We start from the raw sequence: 15,656 nt of genomic DNA on the forward strand, positions 1-15,656 counted from the left end.
GAGCAAGGTGTGCTGACCATTTTCATCACTGTATTCCCAGTACTCAGCACAATGTTTTAGAAACCCTGCAGCATCCTCCTGGAGATGCACCCACTAGGGCCTCAGAGTTCTGCTGGCAGATTGGAGAAGACAGAAAAGAGAAGCCACAGTACAGTACAGTTGAACAGTTACTTGTCAAATAAAAAGGTGAAAAGAATGATTTAAATGAATAAACACATGATCTTGATAAATATTTAGTAACATAGGAAAGAGTAAGAACAAAAGGAAAGAGTATGGGACAAAAATAGAAACAGTCATGTGTCACTTAATGATGAGGATACATTCTGAGAAATGTGTCCTTACACGATTTCATCCTGCAATCATCATAGAATGTACTTGTACAAACCTATATGGTATAGTCTACTACACAGCTAGGCTGTATGGTACAGTCAAGGACTCCGAGGCTACAACCCTGAATAGCATACTGTAGGCAATTGTAACACAATGGTAAGTATTTGTGTACCTAAACATGGAACAAGTGTAGTAAAAATATGGTATAAAAGATTTAAAATGCTATATATATAGGACACTTAACCATGAATGGAACTTGCAGGACTGGAAGTTGCTCTGGGTGAGTCAGTGAGTAGTGAGTGAATGTGAGGGCCTAGGACATTACTGTACATTACTGTAGACTTTAGAAACACTGTACACTTAAGGCTACACTATGTTTAAAACAGTTTTTCTTTTATCAATAATAAATTAACCTAGCCAGATGCAGTGGCTAATGCCTATAATCCCAGCACTTTGGGAGGCCAAGATGGGTGAATCACATGAGGCCAAGAGTTTGAGACCAGCCAGGCCAATATGGTGAAACCTCATCTCTACTAAAAAAACAAAAATTAGCCAGGCGCTGTGGGACATGCCTGTAATCCCAGCCACTCGAGTGGCTGAGGGACAAGAAGCACTTGAACCTGGGAGGCAGAGGTTGCAGTGAACAGAGATCACACTGCTACTCTCTAGCCTGGGAGACAGAGGGAGCCCCGTCTCAAAAAACCAAAATAATAATAATAAATTAACCTTAGATTACTGTAAATTTACGTTATAAACTTGAAAATTCCTTTTTCTTTTTTTTTTTTTTTTTTTTTGAGATGGAGTCTCACTCTGCCTCCAGGCTGGAGTGCACTGGCGTGATCTTGGCTCACTGCAACCTCCGCCTCCCGGGTTCAAGCAATTCTCCTGCCTCAGCCTCCCAAGTAGCTGGGACTACAGGCGCGTGCCACCATGCCCAGCTAGTTCTTTCTCCGTAGAGATGGGTTTCACCATGTTGGCCAGGATGGTCTTGACCTCTTGACCTCATGATCCGCCTGCGTTGGCCTCCCAAAGTGCTGGGATTACAGGTGTGAGCCACCGTGCCCAGCCTAACTTGTAAATTCTTTAAATGTTTGACTCTTTTCTAATAACACTTAGCTTAAAGCACACATTATACAGCTGTAGAAAATATTTTCTTTCTTTATATCCTTCTTATGTAAGTTTTTTCTATTTTTAAAATTTTTATTTTTTTTAAGTTTTTTGTTAAAAATTAAGACACACACACACACACACACACACAAAACTAAGACACAAACACAAGTATTAGCCTAGACCTGCACAGGATCAGGATCATCAATATCACTGTCTTTCACTTCCACATCTTGGCCCACTGAAAGGTCTTCGGGGCAAAAACACACATCTCCTATGATAACAATGCCTTTCTGGAATACCCCCTGAAAGACCTGCCTGACGCTGTTTTTTAAACTTTTTTTTTAAGTTTTACTGTTTTTTTTATAAGTAGAAGGAATACACTCTAAAATAATGATGAAAAGTATAGTGTAGTAAATACATAATGCAGTAACATAGTCATTTATTACCATTATCAAGTATTGCATACTACATATAATTGGTATGTGCTATATTTTTATACAACTGAGAGCATAGTAGTTTGTTTACACCAGCATCACCACAAACACATGAGTAAAGTATTGCGCTAGATAGCTACAAGCTCACTAGGCAACTGGAATTTTTTTAGCTCTATTATAAACTTATGGAACCACTGTTGAATATGTGATCCATCGTTGGCTCAAACATTGTTACGCAGTGAATGACTGTACTTAATTTTATAATCAGTATGATCACAATTATGCAAATATTTGTTACATATGCATAAAAAGACTAGGAATATGAAAATGTTTATCTCTGGCTCATGTATTTATAAATCATTTTTTATACATTGATATATTTTCCAAGCCTTCTTAGAATGGAATCTTTGTACAGATTAAAAAGTTACAATAAGTGTTATTGTTGTTTTTAAATTTCTACCCAATGTTGCTTCCTGCAGAAATTATTCTGTGACCACTCCAAGAGGACTTGGAAGCCCCTCCTCAGTGTTCTCCTAGTATCCAATAGTATCCTCTACCATTCACTATGCACACTGGATTTTAATTGTTTGCTTATCTAACGCCCAATACTTGGAACTCTTCAAAGGAAGAGACTGATTCTCTAATCCCGGAATTCCCAGGCCTACCACATACACTAAAGCACTCCTAAGGTCTGTGGACCAGATGAAGAAATCAGATGAGTAGGGGTATGCAAACCCAGGCATTCCCATTCTAAACCCAGTCGCATCGCAATCCCTGCAACAAAAGGGATCCGAGATTTCCTCCACTGGTGACTGTGACCTGGGGACTGGGAAGTACTGTATACAGGAAGATCTTGAAGAGCTGTCCCCTTGAATAGTCAACACCAGGGTTGCAGGGAAAGTAATAGCTGAAATCCAAGTTGGGTTTTCCTGGCAACAGCCAATATTAGTCAGAGGTGGCACTTGGAGGATTCCCCAAGTCTGCTCATTCCTTTGGGATCATTCATTCCTCCCAAGGCCTCCCTTGGGAACAAAGGAAAACCCCAGAGTTTGGGATTGGGCTCTTTTCCACCAACAGCTGCTAGTAGTTTGTATTTAACCCTAAGTCGCAATTAAAATAAAAGCGGGCGGGGGGAGGGGCGAGGAGTTGGTAAGCATCCCCTAGGAAACACTTAGGTTTTCTCTAAATTTATTCCAGAAAATTCTTCTAAAGGACTTTTTAAGGACCACAGCGTAATGCCTTGGAAACTTAGTTTTTAACCTTTTTCTTTTCTTTTCCTTTTTTTTTTTTTTTTTTTTTTTTTTGAGACAGAGTCTCACTCTGTCACCCAGGCTGGAGTGCAGTGGTGCGATCTCGGCTCACTGCAACCTCTGTCTCCCGGGTTCAAGCGATTCTCATGCCTCAGTCTCCTGGGATTACAGGCGCGCACCACCACTCCCGGCTAATTTTTGTATCAGTAGAGACAAGGTTTCGCCATGTTAGCTAAGCTGGTCTTGAACTCCTGACCTGAGGTGATCCGCCCGCCTCGGCCTCCCAAAGTATGCGGATTACATGCGTGAGCCACCGCGCCCGGCCAGTTTTTAACACTATTAGCCATACTGAAACTGAACTATCGATCAAGTGACGCCACACAAAGAGGGGTAAATCACCTGTTCAACAAAGGGTTTGTGACGTCCCTGGGCGCTGACAAGCCAAACCGCACCCTCCCTGCGGCACCTCGCGGGCCGGTGGGGCGGAGAGCCCGGCTTCTGGGGAGGGGCCGCCCCTCCACTGGCGCAGGCCGCCGAGACCCCCCGGATGGACCTCCTAGGGCTAATCTGATAGTGCCTCTGAGGTCGATAGGACTCCACGTGCCACTCCTTGCAGGGTCATCCAGCAAGTAATTCCTAGACCCGTAGGTGCCCGCAGAGCCGGTTACCTCTGGTTCTGCGACAGCGTGCCCCACCCGCAGGACGGCCGGGTTCTTTGATTTCTACACTTTCTAAAACCAAACCCGAAAGGAAGGGCAGGCCCAGGGTGCGGATGCCCTGAAATATTCGAGAGCAGGACTGTTCCTACTGAAGAGAAGTTTACAAGAACGCTCTGTCTGGGGCGGGCGAGGCCTCAGCGAGGCGGGTCCGGGAGCGAGGGCAGGGCGTGGGCCGCGCGCCCCGGGTCGGGGGAGTCGGGGGCAGGAAGAGGGGGAGGAGACAGGACTGGGGAGCGCCCTGCCGAGCGCCCGCCAGGCTCCTCCCGCTCCCGCGCCGCCTCCCTCTACCCACCCGCCGCACGTACTAAGGAAGGCGCACAGCCCGCCGCGCTCGCCTCTCCGCCCCGCGTCCAGCTCGCCCAGCTAGCCCAGCGTCCGCCGCGCCTCGGCCAAGGTGAGCCCCGCCGGCCCACGCGCCCCTCCTGGGTGGTCCCCAGGCCCGGACCTGCTGCCCGGGGAAACCCCTGCACCCGGCTTCGCGGGGCGTCCGGGGCACCGCGGGGCTGGGCGGGGAGCGGCTGGTGGGGAATCCGCTGCTCGGTGCTCCGGGCCACACCCAAACGAGGCCAGCAGTGCCCCTCCCCGGCCCGAGCGCGGCCGCCCCCAGACCCACGAGGACCGGAGGAGGGGGCACTTGTTCTTTAGGAGGGGACCGTGATGTTGGTGCCCCTGAACCTCTTCCCTCCTCCCTTTATGTTTGCGTTGCTTTACTCCCACCTTTCCTGCCTTCCCACTCGTCTCTGGGGTTACCGAATCCCTCTTGCACGCCCCTGCCCTGGCTGGCGTGTTTCTTGGTGGGTTCCGCCCGCAGGCCGGGTCTGCATGTTCGTAGCCTCCTCCCGGCTGTACGGCCCAAGTAGGCGCGGGTAGGATGAGTAGGCAGCTGGGGGCGTCCCTTAGTCCGTCGGCCAAACAGGCGTTTCTGGTTGGGGCTTCCTGTTGTCTGCTCGACGGGAAGGGTCTTCCTGCTGAGGGAAGGAGGTCCACTTGTTTTCTTTCTAAAGCAGTTTGGCTGGGATTTGTGGGAGAGGGCCCTGTGTGACGTGGTTTCTCTACTGAACGGGTTTCCTTGCTATCTTAATAAGTGGAACTAGAAAGAGATGGAGGAAGAGCAGGCTTGATGAAGGATCTTCCAATCGTAGATTAATTTGGCCCGGTGCAGTGAGACAGACAGACGTGCCATTGGTACTTGGTTCACCACCTGTGCTTTGGCCGAAGTAATGGCGCTGCCCCTAGCCGTGGACACTGCTGCCCTGTCCAGCCTCAGTCCAGCTCTGCCTAAGTGAAACCAGGAGCTCTGCCTTGTTGGCTGGGGGTGGAATGCAGAGCGCTCCAAGCCAGGCCAGCACAGGGGAGCCCTAAGCCAGATTCTGGGATGCACTAAGCCCACCTCGTTTTCTTCCCCCACCCAGTTCCGTCCCTGCGGGAGCTTCTGCAGGGCGTGGTTAGCACAAAGGGCTCCAGGATTCTCCTAGTGGTCTGAGGCCTGTGACTCAGCTGTGAGACCATGTGGGTGTGGCCGGTTGCAGATACTCTCGGTGGATGGTTTGGACAGAACACTCCCTGAAGGAAAAGGAGAACTGTGCCATCTCAGAGGGCATTTTCCAAGAGGAAGTGAGTCACACCTGGTCTGGCCGCCAGTCTGCAGGAGAGGCCTCGACTGAACTGCAGGTGAGGGCAGTAATTAGATCTGTAGGGCCTTGGCGAGACCGCTTTTCGTTATCGGCCAGTATGCGCCTGGCAGCCTGCCTCAGCCTTACTTGGGAGGTAGCCTTTCCCGTTGAGGTTTGCAGTTGTTGCGGATATTTTTCCCCAGAAGCTTGAGTTTCAGTCTCCAGGAGTGGAGTTTTATGTTGTGCGTTTTAGGTGAGGCCAGGCTCATGGAAACACCCAGTCGGTGATCTTTGCCTCCAACATGTTTCAGCAAATTGCAAAAGATAATGCCAGGGGCTGGAGTGGGAATGAGTTCGTATAACTTATTGGAAGTTTCTTCATCGGCCCTGCCCCCACAGATTCCTATCCAGTTTCTGTTTAATCATCCCTTCCAAATGGTATATTTGTTCCTTCACAGCCAGAGGGTAGTTTCTTCACTGTGGCCCTTGATCCACCATTTGGAGTTTCTTATTTAGGTTCTTCCAATTTTTTTGGTCTACTGAGCATGAAGCAATTTTTGGATCTCACCCTGCTTTCTAGGTGATGCTCTTCTTAGCTTTACTCAGACACATCATATAGGCCCCTTTCCTCCCGTGTGCTGGCCTCTGGCCAGCCTCCTAAGCAGCCACTCCAGTGAGGTCAGGCCTGAGCTGGGTGGAGCTGAGACTGTGTGCCTCCCTGCTTTCTACTGACAGTTCAAAAAATGTGATTTTTGTAGAGCACAACCCACTTGGTATACCCTTGGACACAGTCCAGTCTTTTAAAGTGTAAAGTTGAGAGAAACAATGGAATTCTTTCAGGGTTATAATGTATAAATTAGCACTCAAAGTGCTGAGAAAGCTGGACTAAAATTTTAACATCTTAAGTTTCTCATTTTTCTGGGGACTCAACAAATTTAGGAATCCACATCAAAAGCAAAAAGAAAGAATGTACTTCTTTTAGACAATTTTCAGCACTTTCTGTCCCTTTACTAAATAAGTACCGCCCATCCTACCAAAGGATTTAACTAAAAGCAGTTGTGACAATAGCTATGTTGGCTGATTAGGCTGATGCCTAAGCATTCTTTAAGGAAAAATTCATGTAGTTGGTTAGATTGGAGGAGGTTTCTTCCAAGTTCTTTCTTCCTATTGAATTGCATCTGAAACGTTCCTTTGCTGCCCAGTTCTTTAGTGAGCAAGTTTTATTTGGTGAGAAGTGAGAGAGACAGCCTGGATCCAGATCCATTGCTTCAACTCATTTTTTCTGAATTCCCTTCAGAGATCAAATTCAAGAATGCCTTCTGGGTTCAATTTTTAAAACTCCAAAATTTCTAAAGCAAAAGGAAGGAAACCTCAAACATATTTTAAATAACAGATGTTTGTTTTTACTGACGCCCTGCCGTTTATTTTCTGGGTGGGCTGTAAGAAAACTAGGGTATGGACAAGATACAGAGGAGCAAAGCAAGTCCGACTCACTCTTCAGAAGTGTCCTCTTTGAAACTGCAGCCGGGATCTAGGCATAGGTCCAGAACAAACATTTGAGATTGTTCAGGGGCAGACACTTTTCGGAGGAGGACTCCTGCTTGCCTGCTACTCCCATGACAACCAAAATACATCATTATCAATTTCTTAACAATTCATGGAGCAGGCTGTATGAGGGCTGGGGCACTGGCTATTGGGACCCTGCTCAAAAAACCTGCAACCTAGTGAGGAAAGAAACAGAAACACAAATAACTAGAATTCAGGCCAAATGCTTTAATAGTATTCCATTAGCTGGTGAACTCCTCAAAGGCAAGCACCATGGAGAGCTTTGTGTGTGTGTGTGCGTGTGTGTATGTGTGTGTGAACACCCTCGTGCCTAACATCATGTCTGGGACATTCAAAGTAGGTGCTCAGGGAGGGAGAACCAAAAATGGAAAATTGAATTCCTCCTATGGTAACTAAATTTGTGGAGTCCAGAATTGTTTTCCGTAGAGAAAACTATGCAGAGAAAGATGTCTCAGCCTCCCTTCTTAAGACCTGTTGCTCAGACAAACATGTAGAGGGCGTGTATAGGCATCAGAATAGAATAATTCAATAAAAGGTGAGTGGACAGCAAGGCTGTTATATCCTGTGGAGCTCAGCAGTGAGATAGCAGCACTAGAAAAGCAAAAAGTAGGAGATGGGATGAATGAAACATGAGAAAACAGCAAGTGTTAGAAGAGAAGGAGCACAGTCATAGTCATTCTGACTAGACCTGTTTAGCAGGACACATATTTTTCCTTTTGCATATGGAATGTGCACTCCTGTGTACTCTACTGTTCCGTTCATAGTTGAACACTTTTGGAGCCCCTTTCCTGGCCATTCCCAGCTCTCACATTGTCTTCCTGAGCTCTGAGCTACAAGGCTTTCGGACTAGTCCTGGGTAATCACATCTGCACCTCAGCTACTGCCCAAGGGATTGTGTGGTTCATTTATGCACATAGCAGTTATATAGTGCTCCATGAATAAAAGCAGAATAATTTGTAGTTCTTGATCAAGAGAAGCTTAAATCTCAGGCAGATAAGTAAACAATTAAATGGAATTGAATGTTTCAGGTGCAAGAGTACATTATTGGGGATAGAGAGGACACTGCTGCCCCTCAGCCCCAGCCCCAAGGCCCTCCTGTCAAAGTATGTCTAACCAGGATGCAGGAAGCCCACATCTGCCCAGGAATAGAGCTTGCAGAGTGGCGAGGTGAGGGTGGAAATGCCAGATTGAAGTCCCTGAAGAACTTCAGTTTTGGCAGCTAACAGTCAGTGCTGCAGACAGCCCTGCCCAGGCAAGCCCCACCCAAGAACGGAGGGCCAGCAGGGCTGACTCAGTTGGGCAACCGTTGGCTGCGCTCAGACAAGAGTTACATGATTCATCCTCTAGCCAAGAGAACAGAGTTTTAATCACAACATTTCCCCATTTCCTTTGTCTTATTTTAAAGCCAGTGTGCAGCTCCTTCTTCAAAACAGAGTTCCTTGCTGTGGCCCTGGTCAGTGCCCTTTGGGGCACTGTACTGAGGAGACAAGGGCTTCTCCACTGATTTTCAATGCTATTTTCACCTCCTGGCTACTCCCTCCTCTGCATCCTTATTGCAGAAGGCCTACTGGACACATAGGGAGTCAGCTGGCTGCAATATTCACAATCCATCCACTGAATAAAACTGCTGGGAGAGGAGGGGAGGGGAAGACCCAGTGGGAGAAGGATGTAACTTCAGAGAGGGAAGCTCCATCACTTCGTAATGGCTGTGGGCAAGAGAGGCATGGGACTAGTGACTTCAGACCTGAGCACTCACACAGTGTGAGGTAGACTCACCTTGCTCTCTTGAAGAAGATACTCAAGGGTGGCCAGGATTTCCTCAGCTGACAACTTGTATTTCTTAGAAGCTCCTAAATTAGTCTTTTTAAAATTTAGAGGTCCTTACCCTGCTGCATTCCCTTTCTTAATTCTGCACTTTCCTTCTGCCCTGTCATCTGAAAAAAGTGAACTAGGTACCCTACCCAGTTCCAATTTCTGAGATCTTTGGGAATTGATCTGAAGTGCTCTGCTGCTCTGAACTTGAGCACAGGTATTTTTGAACCTCTGTGGTGTCTGACTCCTTTCCTGAGTTATTTAAGAACTGGGGTGGGATCCCACGTCCTTCTCCCAGAGGTGACTCGCCCAGTTCAGTTCTCTTAAATTGCTGGACTTGGAGTACCAGTCCAGGCAAGGCAGACTCTCTGTAAGCCCACTGCCATCTGAAACCCATATGAGCGATGGGGGATGAGCCAGATCTGAGCTGTGTCAGAAGAGAAGGAAAAGGGTGTGGTTCCCCTGGAATTCATCTGACAGCAGACCTTGAAGCATTAATTTGCAGCTCTCTCCAAGATAACTAACTGCCTTTCAGATGACTCATGCCAGATTCTGATTTATAGCATTCTTTGGCCTGCTGGTTCCCATACTTTTCTGGAGATTAAGGGGTAGAATTTACAATTCTTAAGTGTTAATTGCTCAATCCTCATGTTTACCAACTCCTCCTTCTCCTCTGTAAAAGGTAGCATTTGAGAATCAGTGTGGAACAGGCCTCTCTCAGAGATAGGAACCAGACCAAAGCATGTCTCAGGTTCCTGTTAGAGCTCTTCAGCAGAGGAATTTGCCAGCCCTTCAATCTAAGCTCAAAGCCTATTCTTGTGATTATTTATTTTTATTTTTTAGTGCTATATTACAGTCTCCATTCACATTCACCTGTTTCCTATCCAGTGGTGATTTTAGGTGATATTAGCCAAAGCTTGTCTGTTCTCACCAAATGCTTCCTTCCAATTAAGCCAAAATTCACTGAGGTTCTATTAAGTACCACGTACTGGGTCTTGATGAGACATATACCCCTAGTTCATTATACCCAAATGTAATGATCTGACATGTTTCCTTTCCTTTCTTGTAAACGCTTCATGATGAAAGCTGTTGCTCTCCCACTGTACCCCAGACTGTGAGAGCAGCTCATCTGTCTAATGTCACTAAAAACATAGGAGGCCCTCAAATGAGTTAGGTTATAGTATTACTTGTTGCTTCTCAAGTGAACTAGACAATGGACTTTGAGTAGTTTTCTATTTGGGTAGAGCAACTGCATTTTACTGCCAGAGATGCAACTGTCTTTATTGCAATAAATAACAAGTTCAGAACTTTAGTGAAGAATACATATAGGCCGGGCACGGTGGCTCACGCCTGTAATCCCAGCACTTTGGGAGGCCGAGGCAGGCAGATCACGAGGTCAGGAGATCGAGATCACAGTGAAACCCCGTCTCTACTAAAAATACAAAAAAATTAGTCGGGCGCAGTGGCGGGCGCCTGTAGTCCCAGCTACTCGGGAGGCTGAGGCAGGAGAATGGCGTGAACCCAGGAAGCGGAGCTTGCAGTGAGCCGAGATCGTGCCACTGCACTCCAGCCTGGGTGACAGAGCAAGACTCCGTCTAAAAAAAAAAAAAGAATACATATATACCCAGCAGATAAATTCATTTGTAAGCAGATTTCTAAACCCTAGAATCACACTGAACCAAGTTACCACGTTAAGCTTAGAAGGGTGAAGTTTTCATATTCACCAGACTTGACTGTGTGGATTGTTAGTATCAGCCATATCTAAGAATCCCATTTACTAGTGCCAAGAGAAATTATGAACTATCTGTTCTTTCAGTAGGTGCTTTGTCAGTTAAAAAGAGGAACACTGGGCCGGGCGCAGTGGCTCACGCCTGTAATCCCAGCACTTTGGGAGGCTGAGATGGGTGGATCACCTGAGGTCAGGAGTTTGAGACCAGCCTGCTCAACATGGCAAAACCCCGTCTCTACTAAAAATACAAAAAATTAGCCGGACATGGTGGCGGACGCCTGTAATCCCAGCTACCCGGGAGGCTGAGGCAGGAGAATTGCTTGAACCTGGGAGGCGGAGGTTGCTGTGAGCCAAGATCGCACCACTGTACTCCAGCCTGGGCAACAAGAGCGAAACTCCATCTCAAAAAAAAAAAAGAGGAACACTGATCTTGCTTTTCTAAATGATTAGAGTTTCTATTCTTCATTAGGTTATTCATGCAAATTAGCTGGAGTGAGCTAAACCCCTTTATTTACAGCACCAGTATCTGAGGTGTCTATTTCTACCAACAAGAGACCCAAACTGGGGTGGACTGGTTCTTAGATTCATTCACTGAATTTTAAAGCTGGAGAGGATCAGATGGATGATCTAATCTCCATCCTTCCAATTATCCTAAAAAGGCTGGCAATACATATGGCTTAAAAGTTAACGTAAACCCACATAGATGAACCTGGAGGACATTATGCTTAGTGAAATAAGCCAAGCACAGAAAGACAATTACCAAATGATCTCACTCATGTGGAATCTTAAACACTGAATTTCATAGAACTAAAGAATAGAATGGGCTGGGGTGATTGCACTGGAGTGATGTTGAGGAGATGTTGGTCAAAAGATACAAAATTTCAGTTAGGAGGAATAAGTTTAAGAGATCTACTGTACAACAATGTGACTATAGTTAATTACAATATATTGTATTCTTGACAAATAGTAAAGAGTGGCTGAGTGTTCTCACCACAAAAGTGCTAACTATGTGAGGTAATGCAAATGTTAATTAGCTGGATTCAGTCATCCCACAATGTGCATATACCTGAAAACATCATGTTGTACACGTTAAGTACATATAATTTTATCTTTCAATTTAAAAAAAATAAACTCATGCATAAAGTCTGCCAAAAAAAGTTAATGTAGACCCTGTTACTTTACATCCTTTAATAGGCTTCAACAGACCACACCAAAATGCCATCTCAAATGGAACACGCCATGGAAACCATGATGTTTACATTTCACAAATTCGCTGGGGATAAAGGCTACTTAACAAAGGAGGACCTGAGAGTACTCATGGAAAAGGAGTTCCCTGGATTTTTGGAAGTAAGTGTTGAAAGGCTTACAAAGAACCAGACATAAAAGTCAATGCTTCTAGGCCTTGGTTCCTTTTCCTTCTTGTTTCCATCCCTTCCCTTTGGAGGTCACCACTAGTGAATGAATGAATGTAGTCACCTGAAGGAATGAATGAATGACCTCATTCATTCATTTATTAAATAGTATTGAGTACCTGCTATTTGTAAGATACTGTTGAGGAAACAGAAAGTAATGAAGACACAGCCCCAACCTTCAAGGAGCTTACAGTCTGCAGGTGAAATAAGATTGCATACAAATAACCACAATATGAGCTGTTTGTTGGAAAACTCCATCTGGTTATCTGTGTCTGTTGTGACGATGTTGGGGACAGAGTTGGGAGAAAGAAAGCTTTTCACAAAAGAGTAGCCAACCAGAAAATGGCTACCTTCAGGTCCAAAAACCTGGTGGTGGAGATGCCACATCCTGGTCACATTCCATTTTGAGCAACTCAAATCTCCCTTCTTAAATCTCTTCAGATAAAGAGATTGTTTTTTCTTTTTCTAATACTACAAAGGAGCAGTGTCAGTCATCTACTGAATAAAAGCCACATATCACTCCAGAAATAACTGCTTTTCACATAATAATGCTCTGATAACACAGGAGCAGTTTGAGTTTATGTCTCACCTTTGACAGACTGAGAGATGCATGAAGGCCTAGAAGAGGACTCTGCCATCAGCTCAGATACATCACTCAGGACATGGGGCCACAAGGCACAGTTGTCCTTTTATATTCCAGGTTCTTGAGAGGTGGCTACTGAATTCAACTGAAGGTGAAACATTGCATGACAAAATAGTAGACTGAAATGCAAGTCCTTCTTTCCCTACCACAATTGTGGTAGATTGAAAAGATTGTTTCTGTGCTTTGTGTTGAATAATGCATTAACCTCTAAAGGGCGAGAGGAGATATGGTAAAACGTTGGGTCCTGCCTCTTGTCATCTACCTAGTAAATAGCACATTAGTCAAGCCCCTGACTCCTGCAATCAATAAACATGAGGCTTTTTAGTATGCTATAATTTGTATGTCATCAATATCAGTTAAATAAACAGATGAGGCTTTTTAGTATGCTATAATTCGTATGTCATCAATATCAGTTAAATAAACAGATGTTAATAGCCTAACTACTCTCTCAGCGCTGTAGTTATTACCTAATGCTATCTCTGCTTTTGTAGAGTCCTGTGATACAGCCCCAGACCAGGAGTTAGAAGATCTGGCTCTGCCTTAACTAACAATGGGCAGGTTGCTTCAGCTCTCTAGTCTTCAGTTTCCTCCCCTGTAAAATTAGAGAGGGCTGGACTTAATTATCTGCAAGGTCACTTTCACTTTCTACAATCATTCAAGACAAGCATTAAGACGCAAGGACAAAATGTGCTCATTGTAAGCCTGCCTGTCCTATGGACAAAGGCATTCTCAGTACACTAAACACTTGTTAAGAGTGTTGTTAGGAGCCAGAGTGAGTATCACATAAGACACAGACCCTTTCTTCCTAAAGGCTTTGTGGCATGAGACACACAAAGGGTATATGTAGTGTGGAGCACTAAACATGGCAGGGTAATTTATTCCAGGCACAGAGTCATAATTCCGGAAACACCTACACTCACTGCATTAACAGAGCATTTTGTTTCTAAAGTAGACCCCTTATGTCATCCAGATTTCACTCATTCTGACCACAGCCAGGAAGCTGAGGGTGAGGCCAGAATTAGCTGAAACCCACCAAGAGCTGCACAGAGCAGGTTTAGCTAGAGTAGGAGTTTGCAGTGCTCATGTGGGAAATGCTGCTGCTACAGTTTTAGGAATTTCTGAGTGCAATTTAGAAACATCTAGCACACTTGAAACACTGCGTATCATTTCCCTCACTCATGAATATAGTCATCAGAATTCATAAATACTTTACCTGAGCCCTTTAACAATCTCGAATAGGCCATATTTCTCTCTCTGGTTGATGGCATGGACCCTACAGGAAAAACCACACCTTACCGCTTCTGACCAGCATCACTACAAAAAGGAGTGCTGAAGCCAATCACCATGTAAGCAAGATAAAAGCAAATGGGATCTTGCCTGCCCATCTCTGTTCCATACATTCTTACCAGGCACTGAGCGTCATGGGGAGTTTAAGACTCCATCCCACATACTCCTTTTGAAACTGGTCCAATATACAACATCCAGCGAAGAGTATAGGATGACATAGACTTACCAACTCAAAGAATGGAAGGATTCTAGAAACACTATAGCCCAACACCCTCAATTCATCGTTGATACACAAAGGCTCACTAAGCTGTGTGGTTCACTCAGCATCACGTGGCTAATATGATATGAAGCCAAACTAGCTTGGCCTCCGCTGTGCCAAGAAGAATGAGAGCTGTCTTCTCCAAACCTAAAACAACCCATGGCATCATTAATACCTCTTTAAAATCCATAGGACAGTGATCCAAAACTTACTCCCTAAATCATAAATATCTTTTCATAAGGAGTTTCCTTTGTAAGGGATTTGACCATGCCATTAGGAATAAAATTTTAATAAGAGAATGTAAGTTTAAACCATAAAATGAGGAGCTTAGGTGGTTCTTAGGCAGAATCTAAATATGAAATTACTGAAATGCTCCCTCAAGCCAAAAAAAAAAAAATACATTTAGATGACCTCCAAAGGTTGCTTATGACCTAAAACAAGAGCTCAAGTAATTGGGAGATACATACACAGTTCTCAGCAGTACAAATCAAATAAGCTCATTGTTGCAACCTTTGACTGGTATTTCTTGCCTTTGTTCTTTTTTTTTTTTTTTTTCAGAATCAAAAAGACCCTCTGGCTGTGGACAAAATAATGAAGGACCTGGACCAATGCAGAGATGGCAAAGTGGGCTTCCAGAGCTTCTTTTCCCTAATTGCAGGCCTCACCATTGCATGCAATGACTATTTTGTAGTACACATGAAGCAGAAGGGAAAGAAGTAGGCAGAAATGAGCAATTCCCTCCTCCCTGATAAAAGTTGTCCCAAAGGGTCGCTTAAGAAATCTGCCCCACAGCTTCCCCCATAGAAGGATTTCATGAGCAGATCAGGACCCTTAGCAAATGTAAAAATAAAATCTAACTCTCATTTGACAAGCAGAGAAAGAAGAGTTAAATACCAGATAAGCTTTTGATTTTTGTATTGTTTGCATCCCCATGTCCTCAATAAATAAAGTTCTTTTTTAGTTCCAAATTTGAGACAGAATGTTTGTTGTTCCCTCAGAAATGCTTATTCCCCAAGAGGCAGCTTGCCCTTGGGCAGCCAGCACACAGCAGAGCTTTTCTCACAGAACTGGCAAAATGAGAAAACACTCTTCATTCAGGCTTGGAGTCTGACTTCTCTAACTGTTCTGCCCTTGTAGCTGTGTCTATATGAAGGACTCAAACTTGAAGGATTGGGAGAAGGCTCTACAGGAATATATTGTAAGTTTATAATTACTGGGCACAGTTTTGCCCGGTTAAATCAGTGCTTTTCTAGCCAGCACTTTGCATGCCTGCAATGTCTGAATCCGTTTTTCATAGCAAAGTGTCAGCAAACCTAAGGCAGAACTAGGAGAACCAATCAAAGGAGGAGAGGGTGTAGCTTGACACCTTGGTAATAACATCACGTTAGCATCTACTAAGTCAACTCCCGGATGTCAGGAAATATGGTAGGCATGACTTATATACGGGGCAGTGCACTTTTGTTGAAAATGAAGTGTCAGTACTGATGTCTTG

The 15,656-nt window shown here is 44.9% G+C and overlaps 1 protein-coding gene across 2 annotated transcripts; it reads left to right on the forward strand.

The window, feature by feature from the left end:
• Nucleotides 1-4,084: 4,084 nt before the first annotated feature.
• Nucleotides 4,085-15,132, forward strand: S100A10 (S100 calcium binding protein A10). Of its 2 annotated transcripts, XM_030824505.1 has the most exons (4): nt 4,131-4,237; nt 5,373-5,514; nt 11,758-11,910; nt 14,723-15,132. In XM_030824505.1, exons 2-4 carry the CDS (start codon nt 5,386-5,388, stop codon nt 14,882-14,884), a joined length of 444 nt encoding a protein of 147 aa, XP_030680365.1. In that variant the 5' UTR covers nt 4,131-4,237; nt 5,373-5,385; the 3' UTR covers nt 14,885-15,132. The 2 variants fall into 2 exon arrangements, with proteins under 2 accessions (XP_030680366.1, XP_030680365.1); XM_030824506.1 differs by lacking the exon at nt 5,373-5,514 and having other exon boundaries at nt 4,085-4,237.
• Nucleotides 15,133-15,656: the final 524 nt, after the last annotated feature.

The sequence above is a fragment of the Nomascus leucogenys genome, chromosome 12, assembly GCF_006542625.1.
Source record: "Nomascus leucogenys isolate Asia chromosome 12, Asia_NLE_v1, whole genome shotgun sequence".
Lineage (NCBI taxonomy): Eukaryota > Metazoa > Chordata > Mammalia > Primates > Hylobatidae > Nomascus > Nomascus leucogenys.

What these genes read in the sequence shown, in the direction of transcription:
- S100A10 (XM_030824505.1), top strand. Translation starts at nt 5,386, where the DNA reads ATGGTTTGGACAGAACACTCCCTGAAGGAAAAGGAGAACTGTGCCATC. An exon ending in AGGCCTCGACTGAACTGCAG is followed by an intron (nt 5,515 to 11,757) that starts GTGAGGGCAGTA and finishes ATCCTTTAATAG; the next exon opens with GCTTCAACAGACCACACCAA. An exon ending in AGTTCCCTGGATTTTTGGAA is followed by an intron (nt 11,911 to 14,722) that starts GTAAGTGTTGAA and finishes TTTTTTTTTCAG; the next exon opens with AATCAAAAAGACCCTCTGGC.